The sequence below is a fragment of the Erythrolamprus reginae genome, chromosome 3 (assembly GCF_031021105.1).
Source record: "Erythrolamprus reginae isolate rEryReg1 chromosome 3, rEryReg1.hap1, whole genome shotgun sequence".
Lineage (NCBI taxonomy): Eukaryota > Metazoa > Chordata > Lepidosauria > Squamata > Dipsadidae > Erythrolamprus > Erythrolamprus reginae.
The window spans coordinates 58,625,663-58,642,654 of NC_091952.1; the positions used below are offsets into that span (position 1 = coordinate 58,625,663).

Sequence of the window (16,992 nt, forward strand, 5' to 3'; positions counted from 1 at the left end):
TGTTAATGAAAACTACCACCTTATCTTTCTTGTTTGCATTCAGTGACTGAAATAGGTTGAACACGTTTGGATCATGAGGGGAACATCTACAAGACTTTATATATAAAAATGTTTGTCACAGCTGTCAATAAAATAACCCAGTACAAACATGTGAATGTCTGCTGTGTTGTCAAACAAGCCTTAAATGGATTCACTTGTAATCTAGTGCAGTCCTTTCTTCTTAACCATACCTCAAGTATACTTGATTATATCAGAGAAGGCAGACTAGATGGCCTAAATCCATGATGGCGAACCTATATGTCACAGGTGGCACACGGAGCCAAATCTGAGGGCATGCAAAGTGTTGCCATATGTCAGTTCAGCGTACATGTGTCTGCTGGCTAGCTGATTTTTGGCCTTCCAGAGGGTAGGGGGGAGACTGTTTTTCGCCCTCCTCAGGATTCAGGAATGCCTCTGGAGCTTGTTGATAGTGAAAAACGACCCAATGGGTCTTCCAGAAGTTTGTTTTGGCATCCAAGCAAAACAAGATTTGCCATCATTGGCCTAAATGATCTATTCCATCCCTATTGTTCTAAATAATATTGAGCAATATTGTGTGTTTGGTTTAAACCAAACCAAGAAGACAGCCTGATTTTGTCAAAGACTCTTCTCTAGCTAAAGAGCGAAACAATCTATATAGTAATTTTCCTTAACCAGCTTCATTGCAGAGTCCCATTTGTCTCTGGACTGTCATTTGTCTGAAATGGTGCAGATATTCCTGCTTGAGCAGAGGGTTGCACTAGATGACCTATAAAGTCCCTTCCATCTCTAGTAATCTAATTTAATCCCAGCCAGAAAGGGAGTTTTTGCTTGTTTGTTTGTTTATTTAACTTTTATCCCACCTTTACTACTTTGTAAGTAAGTCGATGGAGTGGACATAGTGAAATACTCCTCCTATTTTCTCTACAAAAACAACTCTATGAGGTGGTTTGGGCTGAAAGAGAGTGACTGGCCCAAAGTTATCCAGCTGGCTTATATTGTCCAATACATATAACACATTCCAGTTTTGAGAGGCTGATGTAATATCTAGAGTCTCTAGAGGTCAATGTAATTCAGACAAGGAAACTGTAGAATGGTCATTTCCCCAGACATATTTTGGATGTTCCTTGGTAATGTTTGTCCTTTTGTATTGAGTCATTTTTCCTCCACCTCCATAATCTGTAAGAGAAGAAAAACGAGGAGAGAAAAATAAATGTAATAAAGCAGATTAATGTCTTTCACACACATTCTTTTCTTCCCGTTCCTGATGCTGATAAAAAAAAGGCCATCATTCATAGCAGGTTCATCTCTTCCTATCAGTGTGCCTTCCTAAGCTAATCCATCAAACACCATGGGAGACTCAAAAGAGGGAGGGCAGCTTTTCTGTAATGAACGTGAAGCCCAATTACACCTACGCACACACGCTCACATAGAGAGTCATATCATTTATTTGCTTATTTATCTGTTGTAAGGTATTATTTCTTTGGCTCTTTATCAGTTCATTGACATTTCTAAATCTATAAGGCGATACCAGTAGTGGGTTCGTAACAGTAAGTTACAGTAAGTAACAGTAATTTTGCACAGCTTTTTGGCTCTGGTGCTTGAGCGCGCATTTGAGTGAAATTTTGCTACCTGTGCAGGTAGCAAAATCTCACACAGGGATGCAGAAGCAAAACACCTTGCAGAAACACACACGCATGCACATCCCCGTGCAAGATTTTGCTACCTGCACAGGTTCAGGAAGCAGAATGGGTGAGATCATCCAAGGGCCTGGGGTGAGGTAGCATCAATACACCGATGATACCCAGTTATACATCTCCACCCCATGTCCAGTCAACGAAGCAGTGGAAGTGATGTGCCGGTGCCTGGAGGCTGTTGGGGCCTGGATGGGTGTCAACAAACTCAAACTCAACCCAGACAAGACGGAGTGGCTGTGGGTCTTGCCTCCCAAGGACAATCCCATCTGTCCGTCCATTATCCTGGGGGGAGAATCATTGACCCCCTCAGAGAGGGTCTGCAACTTGGGTGTCCTCCTCGATCCACAGCTCTCATTAGAGAAACATCTTTCAGCTGTGGCGAGGGGGGCGTTCGCCCAGGTTCGCCTGGTGCACCAGTTACGGCCCTATTTGGACCGGGAGTCACTGCTCAGTCACTCATGCCCTCATCACCTCGAGGCTCGACTACTGTAATGCTCTCTACATGGGGCTACCTTTGAAAAGTGTTCTGAAACTTCAGATTGTGCAGAATGCAGCTGCGAGAGCAATCATGGGCTTTCCCAAATATGCCCATGTTACACCAACACTCCGCAGTCTGCATTGGTTGCCGATCAGTTTCCGGTCACAATTCAAAGTGTTGGTTATGACCTATAAAGCCCTTCATGGCACCGGACCAGATTATCTCAGGGACTGCCTTCTGCTGCATGAATCCCAGCGACCAGTTAGGTCCCACAGAATGGGTCTTCTCCGGGTCCCGTCAACTAAACAATGCCGCTTGGCGGGACCCAGGGGAAGAGCCTTCTCTGTGGCGGCCCCGGCCCTCTGGAACCAACTCCCCCCAGAGATTAGAATTGCCCCCATCCTACTTGCCTTTCGTAAGCTACTTAAAACCCACCTCTGCCGCCAAGCATGGGGGAATTGAGATACCCTTTTCCCCTAGGCCTTTACAATTTTATGCATGGTATGTCTATATGTATGTTTGGTTTTTAATTATAATGGGTTTTGATTGTTTTTAGTATTGGATTATTGTTATACGCTGTCTTGTTGTTGCTGTTAGCTGCCCCGAGTCTCCGGAGAGGGGCGGCATACAAATCAAATAAATAAATAAAATAAATAAATAAATAAAATTTCGCTTGAACGCAGACTTGTGCGCCAGAGCCACAAACCTGCACGCAATTAGGTGTACCAGTAGGAACCTACTACTGGATGATACTCTTTAAAAAAATATGCAGTCACAGTTTCGCATCTGGGAGAAAAAACTAATGTTTTTTCTACCTATCTAATTCATTGACACAAGCTGTAGGTGAATAAGAAGATTTTCTGGAAAAGGAAAGCCATGAAAGAAAGCCTAAAAGGAAAGGTGTGTGAAATAACATCATACCAAGTTATTGCAGTAAGCATGCTTTTCCAATTCACATTTTAAGTGAACCCCGAAAAGAAAAGCCTTCTCTTTTCAAACAGCAGTTTCTTGCTCAGAACTGGTCTCTTCATGTTTCCTCTTCATCTTGCAGAAGCCATGGAGCCCACAGAAGCAAGCAAAGGTGAATTGGGGCATCCCCTAGGAGAAGCGAGGGACAGGAGCATCCAAAGGAAATCTATACCGAGCAAGATAAAAGAGAGAAAGGACTGGGATGTTTTCCCTCTATCAGACAAGGCATCTCCTGCTGTAACTTTGGATCAATATATCTGGTTGCTAGTCAGATAAGAAACTACAAACATTCAAAACTTTAAAAAGAATTATTACTTTTTGGTGCATCTAACATTTTTGCATCTAGGGCAGTGCTTCTCAATTATTTTCTATTTCCCGTCTGTTCTGCCGGGCTCTCTGGTAGAAGCCTCCCAAAAATTCACGGGTACAAATTTCAGACACACATTGTTTTGAAAATTCAAAACAATGTTTTTCACAAAATTCAAAAGAAACAAAGCACCCTTTTTGTATTGCAAAGAGCACACCCCACTATTTGAGAAGCACTGATCTAGAGTATGGGCAGAATATGTTTTCCATGCAGAGAATCCCAGATTCATTCCATGAAATTTCCAGTAATATTGATTAGGTGAGATGAGATTTGAAAATAGCTATTACTTAAATATAATTTATTCCTTATATAGATATGAAGGACCTTATACCCTTGCGTTAATTTTTAAAAAGATAATTCATTTGAAAATTATATTTTAAGAGAAATCACTATTATATGAATCATCACTAAATCTGTTTCCAGGGTTCATTGGCTGTTGTACGCCTTTCTCTGAATTTTATATAACCAAAGTAGGATGGGAAAAATAGTTTTGTCCCCACAGGAGACCAAAAACAAACTAATAATGATAAGAATATGTTCTGAAACATGAGAAGCTGCTATTATATAACTTGATGTTCAAACATAAGAAGTCACCTTCCTCTCTTTTTATTTATTCCCCCCCTCCCCAATCAACCAGGAACTTAATTTCAAAAGTATTATATTATTGTAAAAATGTAGCTTTAAAAAAAAGGTTCATTCTATTCTGTATTTCATACTAGGAATTGGAAACTCCATTATTTAGTCCCATCTATATCATGCTATGTTATCAATGAGTCAATGTCCAGTGGTTCATATATTCTCTTCTTGTGGCTGCTATAAAAGCCCTCATAAATTTCTAATAGAGAAGCAAGAATGTTTTTAAAAAAATAATATATAATTGTGACTTCCACTCTTTTTTTCTATTCAGTAATTGTCATCTTACACTTTACCACTACTTCTTTGTCCCATTTTTACATATTTCTGGTTATCCATATTACTTCTGTACAGTAAGTATTCATTTCCCTTATATTATTTGCCTGGCTAACTGAGATTACACATTATGCTTACCCATATCTTGTTTAACCATGATTTGTTGGCTGGATTTGTACAATAACATATGCTATAAATCACATTTTACAAGCCACACTTGATATATTTTACTCAATACACTAAGCCATAATGTAATTTGTTGTTGTTAAAGCCTTAGAGTTGTACACTTGAGTCTCACTGTGAACACAAAGAACATTTCATTGTTAGCATTAAAAACATAAAAACATAAAATCAATGTGCTGGTGGCTTGTAGAACATTCCAAGATCGTCTATCAATGACTCAGTAAAGACTAGACACAGACTATATTTTTATTACCTTTGAAATATCATACGAAAATCTTGGTACATTACTATCTGTGATGTGGGGGCAGGACTCTCCCCTTCAATTAAACAGTATTTGAAAAGAAACCTTTAATAAGCAATCTTCCCTATTCAATAAATTCTGATTAAAAGATTGTAGAAGATAATAGGCTAATGTTAATACTCGTCATATTTTTGAATCTTCCTTATGAGGTCTATTTTCTCCATAATACAGTGATTATCTTTATTTTTCAGACATCCAAGCAATTTTGGCTATGATGTTCTGAATATAGAATCCTACATCACTATCTAACTACTAACATAATATTGTCCAAACTTAGTCTTAATTAGTGCAAGCAGAGTGAATACAATCAGCACCTTTCCAGAAACTAGAATAATATATAATATAAAACCCCCTCAAGGATTTGAAAAAAGTACACTGTGCTAAATATTAGTATTAAAGGACTCTGGAGTTAATTATCCATTGTGATGATTAGCAATGCAATATTTTACTTAAAATATTTTCATATCACTTTTCCAGCAGAAGCCTTTTATGAAGTAAAAAGCAAAAGAAAAGAAAAAGAGAGAATAAAATTATTTTTAATGATTGAATAGCCAGTGGTCTTTGATCAGATCCAGAACAGCAATTCTTACATTCATACAAAGCGAATGAGTTACAATGACATTCGGTTTGAATCGCTCAGTTATAATGATATGCTGCTTTTATAAATTCTGCCCTTTCGGCACCAAAATTTTAGAAATTTTTGAATGAGTTACTCAATAACCTCAAAACTTGCTGGAATAATCGGACACTTCACAATAACTCAGAGCAGAACTGTTAAAATCTTGCATTTCCATTTCATTGAATCAAAGGTGGGAAGGGAATATATCTATTCTAGAACAATGTCGTTTGGCGGGACCCAGGAGAAGAGCCTTCTCTGTGGTGGCCCCGACCCTCTGGAACCAGCTCCCCCCAGAGATCAGAACTTCCCCCACCCTCCTTGCCTTTCGTAAAGTTCTTAAGACCCATCTCTGCCGTCAGGCATGGGGGAACTGAGACATCTCCCCCGGGCCTATACACTTTATACATGGTATGTTTGTGTGTATGCTTGCTTTTAATAATGGGATTTTTAGTGTTTTTTAAATTATTAGATTTGTTCTTACATTGTCTTTGTTATTGTTGTGAGCCGCCCCGAGTCTAGGGAGAGGGGCGGCATACAAATCTAATAAATAATAATAATAATAATAATAATAATAATAATAATAATAATAATAATAATAATGTTTTTCAACCTTGGCAATTCTAAGTTGCGTGGGCTTCCACTTTCAGAATTTCCTAAGCCAGCATTGCTTTAAGACACTTGGATAAGGGATCCTTCTTCAAACAAAGGAAATAAGCTGTATTAAAAGGACCACCCAAAAACTCAAACTATGCCGGTACATGAGTCACATATGCACTATCCCAGCAACAATCCTGACATAGCCTACCCTATTACTCACTCCTGGTTTCCATATATTAAGTAGCCACGTTTCCTAAACATATGGAACTCAAATCATAGATTTGTAGTGATTAAGATGATAGACTGGTATTGGGGAGACTCAGGTTCTAAGGCTCTCTCAGGCATGGAAACTAGCTGGGTGACTTTGGGCTTAGATTGTAAAGGGAAAACATATATTTACCAACTAACCCAAATAGCAACAGTGTGGTAGATTATGCTCTTTAACTTCAGCAAGAATGCCTTCATCCTGCAGTGATTTGGGCTGATAATGCTATATAAAGTACATGTTTTATATGTACTTCATCCAACTCCTTTTTGAAAACACCTTTGGGAAGAGAAGAAGAGAAGAGAGGAGAAGAAGGAAGAAGACAGGAGAGAAAGGAAGAAACTATTATTATGGCCCAGAAAAGCTGTACCAGGAAGAATGGCAGCAGAGGTAGGAAAACATAATTGATCTATGGCCTATTCTGACCATCTAAGCTGGTCTGATGATCAGGGGTACACAGTAGAAGACAACAAGTGATCAAAATATGGAGTGCCTTATCTAATCCATCCTGTTCCTGTTAACAGTGGTGTACCCCCATGCAGCATACCAGGACCAACACCCTTCATACTGTTTGTGTGTATGTTTGCTCTTAATAATGGGTTTTTTGGTGTTTTTTAAATCATTAGATTTGTTTTACATTGTCTTTATCGTTGCTGTGAGCCGCCCCAAGTCTGCGGAGAGGGGCGGCATACAAATCTAATAAATAAATAAATTAAAAAATAAATAAATAAATAAATAAATAAACAAACAAACAAACAAACAAGCAAGCAAATACATACATACATACATACATACATACATACATAAATACATAAATAAATACATACATACATACATACAAAAAGAAAGAAAGAAAGAAAGAAACAAAAAAAGAAACAAAAAACCAAACAAACTATATAAATGATCTTAGCGATCATATTACAAGCAACTGCGTTCTTTTCGCTGATAATGTAAAACTCTTCAACATCACCGATAACACTGCTACCCCCCAAAAGACCTTGACCTATGTCTGAATGGTCAAACACCTGGCAACTCCAAATCTCAGCCAACAAATGCTCTGTCCTACATATTAGCAAAAAGAATCAGAACACCAAATACAAGCTGAATAGACAAGACTTTGTAGATAACCCTCACTCTGTAAAAGACCTTGGAATACTCATATCAAATGACCTAAGTGCCAAAGCCCACTGCAACAACATTGCCAGAAAGGCTTTAAGAGTTCTTGTGCAGCTTCTTCTCTGGTAATATCACACTACTAACCAGAGCATACAAAATATTTGCCAGACCAATCCTTGAATACAGCTCATCTATCTGGAACCCACACTGCATTTCAGACATAAATACATTAGAAAGTGTCTAGAGATATTTTACAAGAAAAACCTTCCAGTCATCTACTCTCAACAGAGTATCCTATCCAACCAGACTTAAATTCCTAGGCTTAGAAAGCTTAGAACTACGTCGCCTTAAACACAACCTAAGAATAGCTTGTAAAATCATCTGCTACAATGTCCTTCCTGTCAACGACTCCTTCAGTTTCAACATTTCAAGAGCACACCACAGATACAAACGGCAAGTGAACCACTCCAAACTTGACTGCAGAAAATATGACTTCAGCAACCGAGTAGTTAATGCCTGGAATTCACTACCTGACTCTAGTTTCATCACCAAACCCCCAGAACCTTACCCTTAGAATATCCACTGTTGACCTCACCCGATTCCTAAGAGGTCAGTAAGGGACCTGAATAAGTGCACGAGCATGCCTACCGTCCCTGGCTTAATGTTTCCCTCTTTTTAGTACCCATCTCGAGTCTACGGAGAGGGGCGGCAAACAAATCTAATAAATAAATAAATAAATATAAACAGTATTTATTTATTTATTTATTTATTCATTTATGCATTTATGCATTTATGTATTTATGTATTTATGTATTTATGTATTTATGTAAAGTATTTATTTATTTATTTGTTTGTTTGTTTGTTTGTTTATTTATTAGATTTGTATGCCGCCTCTCTCCGAAGACTCGGGGCGGCTAACAACAATAAAGAAAACAATGTCACAAATCTAATATTAAAAAGTAATCTAAAAAATCCCAATTTAAGAGACCAATCATACAAACAAGCATACCATGTATAAATTCTATAAGCCTAGGGGGAAGGTAAAAAATTTAAATTCCCCCATGCCTGACGACAGAGGTGAGTTTTAAGGAGCTTGCGAAAGGCAAGGACGGTGGGGGCAACTCTGATATCTGGGGGGGAGCTGGTTCCAGAGGGTCGGGGCTGCCACAGAGAAGGCTCTTCTCCTGGGTCCCGCCAAATGACATTGTTTAGTCGACGGGACCCGGAGAAGGCCAACTCTGTGGGACTTAACCGGTCGCTGGGATTCATGCGGTAGAAGGCACGAATATTATATCTACCGTGTTTCCCCAAAAGTAAGACAGTGTCTTACTTTCTTTTTATCCCCAAAAGCCCCACTATGTCTTACTTTCGGGGTATGTCTTATATTGGAAAAAAATTGTCGAATTTTTTGTTTTAACCATAAAATTAACATTTAGACGCGGTGACGTATGGAGGGGGGGCGGCACGGAAGTGGGCAGGAGGCGGCGCTCATTAAGATCAGAGGGAGGTGGCAGACCCGGTGACGTATGGAGAGGGGGGCGGTGCGGACGTGGGCAGGAGGCGGCGCGCAGCTAGATGAGAGGGAGGCGGCAATACCCCCGTGTTTCCCCGAAAGTAAGACATATGTCTTACTTTTGGGGTACGGCTTATATTAGCCGACCCCCCTGAAACCCCCGATACGTCTTACAATCGGGGGTGTCTTACTATCGGGGAAACAGGGTATGTATGCTACCAATATGTACTTGAAAAAATAAAACAAATAAATGAAATAAATAAAAATAAATATCTTGCACTGCTTATCAACAACACTGAAAGAATAATCAGCAGCCAAACTGGGAAGCTGGGAAGGATGCTTCCATTTGCTCCAGGCAATCCAGGATCTCTTGCTGGTCTCCAGAGAAATGTTAGCACCAAGTCCAGCCTTATCAAGGTGTAACACAAGGCAATATGAACCGTTGCTCAGCAATCCCTCTCCTTAATGAGCTTCAGCTATTTTTATTATTTTTTAAAAAAAATAAGTCCAGAGCCAGAACTGGTTGTTAGGGTCACAGAGCATTTAGCAGAGGCCTAATAATTCTTTGGCTCTCACAAAGGTTGTGAAGCAAAACCAAACATGCCAAGCCTAAATGGCTTGACTTGCACCCCTGCCAAAAACTGCCCCCACCTAACATCTGCGAATTACCTCAGCCAGATTAAAAAGAAAAGAACGAGGCAGCAAAAGCCAAAATCCTGTTTGAGATGGTTGCTTTTCAATAGCTCGGCTAGTACTGAGGGCATGATTAAGCCCTCCAAGGTTACCGGGAATATTTGACTGACCTTCTAGCTTCAAACATAACCGCTCAGTATTAATTAAAGAGCCCTCCAGCACCTTAGATCGGTCCGTTCCACAAAGCAATGACAATTGCATCCCTCCCATCCAGTAACCTGGGAACCAGCCGACACTACTCTCTGCTTCAGCCTGACCTTGTCTTTCCAGAGAAGGAGTCTGCCTTCAGCACAAAGCAGCCCCAATACAGATAAGCCCAGCCCTTTTAATTCATGGCTGCAGCTGCAGCCTCTCACTACCCTTCCCCCATCAGCTTTATTTGACAGATTTCTCTGTATACCTGTCTGCCTGGCTCCTGCTTTAAATAAAGTCTAGATATTTTCCTTTGAAATGCGCAGAACAATGGCAAGAGGCTGTTTAATGAGGCTTCCTGTCTGCAAGGTTTGTGAAACCCACAGTCCTCATCTTACTGCATCTCTCTCTCTGCCACTTTTATTCGGTGAATAGAAAAAGGTTTTCTCGACGTAACGGCTGGAAGAGAGCAAAGATCTGTCAAATGAACCTTTTGGAAGGTTGGTCTGGCTCACAAGGTGAGCCCAGGTGATAGAAACATAGAAGACTGACGGCAGAAAAAGACCTCATGATCCATCTAGTCTGCCCTTATACTATTTCCTGTATTTTATCTTACAATGGATATATGGCATGTTTAAATTCAGTTACTGTGGATTTACCAACCACATCTGCTGGAAGTTTGTTCCAAGGATCTACTACTCTTTCAGTAAAATAATATTTTCTCATGTTGCCTTTGATCTTTCCCCCAACTAACTTCAGATTGTGTCCCCTTGTTCTTGTGCTCACTTTCCTATTAAAAACACTTCCCTCCTGAACCTTATTTAACCCTTTAACATATTTAAATGTTTCGATCATGTCCCCCCTTTTCCTTCTGTCCTACAGACTATACAGATTGAGTTCATTAAGTCTTTCCTGATACGTTTTATGCTTAAGACCTTCCACCATTCTTGTAGCCCGTCTTTGGACCCGTTAGCCCGTCTTTGGACCCGTGATGGGCTCACAGGACAAGGTAAACCCATTCCTTACCCACCTGCAATTTTGTTGCCACCAATTAGGATGAGAATACCTTCATCAGCATCAAGGACCAGAGTAGTAAAATATCAACAGAAGGGTTTGATGTACAGTAATCACTCGTTTTTCACAGGGAGATGCATTCCAAGACCACCCGTGAAAAACGAATCTCCGTGAAGTAGAGGAAATATATTTTTTTAATGTATTTAATGAGTATTTGGACTTTTAAAACCCACCCTTTGCATTAAACAGTCATTCTATAATGTTTCTCAGCTGGAACTAGATGTGATATCCTACCAGTTTCTTTAATAGAGCAAAGTAATACTGTAGAAGAATTTTATGGATTTTTAATGGATTTAAAATTTTCAATGGATTTAATGGATTTAAGCCCCCTTTGAAAACCCGTGAAGTAGCGAATCCATGAAAGATGAACCACGAAGTAGTGTGGGATTACAGTATAGCATATTACATTTCTTACTGTTCCATCCTTCATCCCTCCATCCAGTCATAACTATCCATTCAGGGGCATCCTTAGAGAGGTTTCAAAAAAATTCAAGATGGTGGCTGTGATCATGCAATCAAAGCCCCATCCTTTTAGGTGCATTTTATGCAAAAAAGGAGTGGAGATTTGATCACACGGTCACAGCCACAATCATAACTTTTTGGAACCGCATTTCTACAACATGACACTGAAATCACAACTCACTACAATAGAATGCCGTATCACTGGAATAATAGGTACTGTTTTAAAACAGCAAGAGACTGTGAGACTGTAGGCCACAGTTCCAAACAGGGAAGATTTCAAAACTTAACACAGATTTTAAATAAAGTTTTCAGGACAGTTGCTCAACTTGCTGTTAGGTCTGGAAGAAAATATGCACACAGACTCTATTGTCAGATTGTGGAATCCTATCATACAGCATTGTAAGTGGAGTGTCATGTTAGTCTGGTGCGCAAAAGGTCACTCTGGCATAAGGGCTTTTCCATCTAACAAATTTAATTAAAAGCATAAGCTTTCAAGCGAGAGAGAAGATCCAAAATGCATGAACTACAGTATACACACATTCCCAGAGGCTCACAGGCATTGAAGAAATAAGGAAGTTAAAGGGCCATTTGTAGGTCTAAACATGCAGCTATATGGTGATTCAGGCACATTCAGAATTTCACTGGATTCGGCTAGTCTATAGAAAATGGGAACCTATGGGTGGAGTTTGTAGAGAAGCAGATTACAGTATAGCTAAATATGAACCATAAGACATTCAATATAAATGAGTAAATATCCACTCCTAGAAGCTTGTAACTATATGTCTGTGCATATGTATACATTATCCTCTGCTTGAATTGAGGATGTTATATAATCTGACTTGTGCTCTTCACTTCATTTTCTTATGCTATTATTTCTCGTTAAATACAAAAATTGAGAGGCCACGCACCCTCAGCGTGGGGCTGACATTTGCATCGGTGCTGGATCAACACGGCACCGACTTCCTGGTAGCTGCGAGACCTCCCAGAATGCTCAGCGTGGCTCACATGGCCGGAAGTGACTGGGCTTAGTGAGTGGCTTTTTTAAAGGCCTGCAAGCTGCCCAGCTCTTCCCCTCTTTGGCCTGGCTGCTAGCAAGTGCAGACACCCACCCAACCTCCACTCAATCTAGGGTGCTTAAAGGGTCGCCTAACTGGGGGCTGAGTAGGAATTTTTTTGCCATCGCAGCACATTTGAGTCTAGATTGTTTTTTTGCCTACTTCACCCTGGAAGACGGAGAACTGTATTTTGGTTATGTGGCATATCTGGGTTTAATTAGATCGGCATGTAACAATTGACTAATTTCTTCTCGGTCACTGTTTGGCAGTAATGGGCGGAAACGGGTATCAGAAGCAACTGTGTGTTTTCCATTGGGCATCTTTTGGAAGATGATCGGCTGCCCCTTTCCACAACTCATGCTGCCTACACCAGTGTTTCCCAACCTTGGCAACTTGAAGATATTTGGACTTCAACTCCCAGAATTCCCCAGCCAGCGAATGCTGGCTGGGGAATTCTGGGAGTTGAAGTCCAAATATCTTCAAGTTGCCAAGGTTGGGAAACACTGGCCTACACAACCAGGGTGGTGGAGAGGGGGTGCCTTTGGAGCTCACTTATGTAATTTCCGGTTCCGGGTCATGGGGGTGAGCCTTCCCACATGCTCGAGGTGTGGCTTACATGGCTGGGTGTAGACTAAAGATAGCCTCGCACTACCCAGGCTGGAGTTATGCCCATTTAGTTGCCCAAGTATGTTACATATAGGAACATCCGCCCCATTTAGTGATCTCTGCAGGTCTTCTATGTTTATATTTAATAAAGTGACCCTTATTACCCAGCTCTCGTGTCCTTGTTATTCTGCATCCGACGCAAAGCTAATCAAACATTCAGAGGAAGATTGAAGAATAACTACTAGTAAGTAAATCAACAAAATATGGATTGTTTTGTTTACTGGTCTACCAATGCTTCTATATAATATGTAATTTTTACAATGGGATGGAAAGATACAGCAGCATCATATAGGCGTTGCTTACAGAAGTTCCCAAGTTCAAATCTGCGCTCTTCCAGATAAGGAGGAATCCTATGTGAAATCCTGGCAAGGCACAAAGATATGTCAGTCATTAAGTCAGATATGTCAATAATAAGCTAGATGGACCGCAACCTTGTGGATAAAATGAAAGTTCCTGTATTGGTCCTAAAAGGGATCTTCTGCACTGACTCCATTGCCCTCCTGCCATTTAGTAGTACAACCTTTGTATCTTATATGGCAAGCAAGTCTATAATTCACATGACTTCAAATTCTGGCTATAGATTGCTATAATAGGAAGTCAGAAACCTGAAGTAGGCTGCAGTGATCTTATGCACATTCAGTCAATACCTAAGAACAGATGCAAGTATTTAAAAAGATATAGATATTTAAATCCTTTGACAGAGAAAGTGAAATATGAAGTTGGTATTCTATTAAGAAAGCTTCCCATTTTGCATTTGTCTTGCTGGTATGCCCATGACTAAATTCACATTCTACATGTATTACCATGTTTCAGTACGAAACTTTATTTTACCATATTGGGAAACTACCCAAATCATACAGATTCTGTGGTTGGGTTTTTCTATCTCCTATTTTATTATTGAATGTCAGAATTCCAGATATATTCACTAAGAGACTTTGGCTGGGCTCATACATTGCACATTGTACATAATCTGGTTGTATAAATTCAGCCATTGTAATTTATATCACAGTATGTTTTTGACAACCATAGTAATTTACTTAATAAATTATTGCTGAGAAAATAATATCTTAGTGTAATTTACTGTATGAATCAGGAAATTGAGAGATATGTTTTTCCAGATGATATTTCTAAATGAGGCTCAGTAAGTGGATACTTGAGTGAGAACTTTTTAAGTGATTAGTTCCTGCTTATCATATATAAATACATTAAATAGGCAGTAGGAAAAAATAAATATCTTTTCCAGAGCAATGATTTCAAATGATGACATGTTCATTATGAAGTTATTATGCAAAAGATGTGATTGTGTAATTTGCATTATGAAATCCATCACAAAGTTTCTGGTACTTGTACAATGTCTTGATGCATGTATTATATGTTTGCTTTCTCCCCCTGCAAATATCTAATTCTGTCTTAATTTTAAAACTTTATTTTTCATGCCTTTAATTTTAATTCATTTTTAATTTTTTAGTGACATACTTGCAGTTTGATATTTTTAAATCAAACCTTTATTGTCAATGCACAACATGTGTACAATGAAATTGAGTAATGATTTTATTTTAATGATTCTTATGACAAGCCAGCTAGCTAACTCCGTTATTAGATGGTATATATAAACATGATAATCTGCCTTTAATCTGATTGCCAATTCTAGATGACAGGTTGCAATTTCAAATGCAGTTCTAACATTGCCAAACATACATTTATTACAAACGTAACTGTTTGTAGGAACATATGAACCCCAAGTTTAAGAATCAAAGAATCAAAGAAAAAATAGTCAAAACATAAAAACTGAGGAGCTTGACTGGGATGTATGGTATTTCCTTCATCTTCTGCTTGTTGGCTTCCCAGAAACATACAGTTGGCCATTACAGAAACAGAATTCTGCACTGGTGAGCCTTTAGTTTGATCCCTAATGGTTGGTCATTAAAGTAAAGAATTAAAAAACAAAAGGGGATAACATTAATATAGAAGGGGTTGTTCCAATCTGGATTGGTCACCGGCACCACAGGTTTAGTCTTCCAAGCCTTTGGACTTGTGCTGGAGCTCATGTTCTAGTTCCTGGAGAAGTGCTGACAATACTCAATCTGCTTGCACTAATTGAGATGGGCTCCAGCACGAGTCCAAAAGTTCAGGAGACCAAACGTCTTGTCCCAGTGATCGACCCAGATTTGATGCTGGGACACATATATGCACCTTCATTCAAGAAGGAGTTGAGTTAACCTAAACTTATAAAGGTATTAGACAAGCCATGATCTGTTGGGTGATCCTTTCAGAGATATTTCCTTACCTAAACAGAAAAGCTGAATGACCATGGGAAAGCAAAAAAGCAGAAGAAATAGGAGTAATTTCTGACTTCCTGCTGGCTTCCCCATTGAGTTTATTTGTGTGAAGCTAGCAGGGAGCATCAGAAATTACAGTCATGTGACCATGGTTAACTGTGGCTGTGGTGCAGCAGCCACAATTTATTTTGCTAATAAAACTAGAATAAAGATTCTTAGATTTTCAATTACACAGGAGTAATTAGTAATTTTGTATGTATTTAGAGCAGGACTCTCAAACTCCCGGCCCATGGGCTGAATGCGTCATGTGCTAGCCATACCCACGCCTGGTTTAGTGAAGAGGGGGGAAGTCCTGATATGTCACATGACGCCAACACATGTTGAGCCAGGGTGGTGCAGTGGTTAGAGGGCAGCACTGCAGGCTCCTTCAGCTTACTGCTGAAATCTCACCACTGGTTCAAGGTTGACTCAGCCTTCCATCCTTCCGAGGTGGGCAAAATGAGGACCCAAATTGTTGGGGGCAATATGTTGATTCTGTAAACCACTTAGAGAGGACTGTAAAGCTCTGTGAAGTGGTATATAAGTCTAAATGCTATTGCTATTGCTATGTTGTGAGTTTGGCACTCCTAATTTAGAGGATTTGAGGTACCATGATTCAAAATGTTTTGCACTATGATGCAATTTTTGGGCTAATTGAAGTTTACAAGCAAGGAAAGATTTAGCGGTATGTAGATAAAAAGATCTTTGTTGTGTAATTAATGGTGACTAGGAAAACCTTAATTCAAACTTTCATTGGTTTATTAATCTCAACCTATTAATGGTAAAGAAATTTCAATAGTAAAAAGGGAGGCTGAATAAATATAAATGGACAAGGATTATACTCAAGGACCTAAATAATCTCTTAGACTCTCTTCAGCTATTGATAACTCAGGGCAAAAATTATTGAGGAAAGCCATGGATATTTCAAAGTTGTGGGAAGAAGCAGGATATAATGCAGTGAAGGAACTAAGCCAATATTTCAAAGCCAGTGGCTGTAGGACATTTAAATTCAAAAGAAACATGAACTTAGAATTACATTGGGATGTCCAATTATAATGACTATAGTTAGTAGAACAGAATTAATGTAGCTCAGAGTTGAATTGTGGAATCTGTGGCATTCTCAGAGCTTGTCTGTTTATTTGCTTGTTTTAATTAACTGACTCTGTACCACCAGGGCTAAATTTATCAGAGCTAGTACTGATGATGTTACAGAGTCAGGTAATGAAACATCTGCAAAGAAACAGGCAAACTCATAAAACATCACAGGTTCCACAGTTGCCACAAAGTCATAATGATAGCCTCTGATTCCATGCATATTGCCAAAATTGTGTTATCAATAGTGTTGGGCGAACCGAACCCGCACAATTCGGGTCCGTACCGAATTTTGTGTTGTTCGGCATGCTGGACCTGAACCTGAATTTTTTAAAAAAATTGTGCTTTGGTTCGGCGTTCGTGCCGAACACTGCGAAAGCCACTGCCGGTTATCCTCTGCTAAGAAGAGGAGGAGGAGCCGGGCGCCGGTGGCGGTGGAGGAAGGCGAACACCAGGGAGCTGTCAGCT

At 39.5% G+C, this 16,992-nt stretch overlaps 1 protein-coding gene across 2 annotated transcripts in view; it reads right to left on the reverse strand.

Moving 5' to 3' along the window:
• Positions 1-331: 331 nt before the first annotated feature.
• BLACAT1 (BLACAT1 overlapping LEMD1 locus) overlaps positions 332-16,992 on the reverse strand; it is a 39,278-nt gene continuing 22,617 nt past the window's right edge. Inside the window, exons 1-3 of one of the 2 annotated variants that reach the window (XM_070748898.1) lie at positions 4,577-4,629; positions 3,115-3,328; positions 332-1,197 (exon numbers count right to left, since the gene is read on the reverse strand). In XM_070748898.1, coding sequence (XP_070604999.1) covers positions 3,187-3,288 — 102 coding nt within the window. In that variant the 5' untranslated portion in view covers positions 3,289-3,328; positions 4,577-4,629 and the 3' untranslated portion in view covers positions 332-1,197; positions 3,115-3,186. Of the gene's footprint in view, positions 1,198-3,114; positions 3,329-4,576; positions 4,630-16,992 lie in introns of those variants that run through there. The other variant, XM_070748899.1, reaches the window with a different exon arrangement.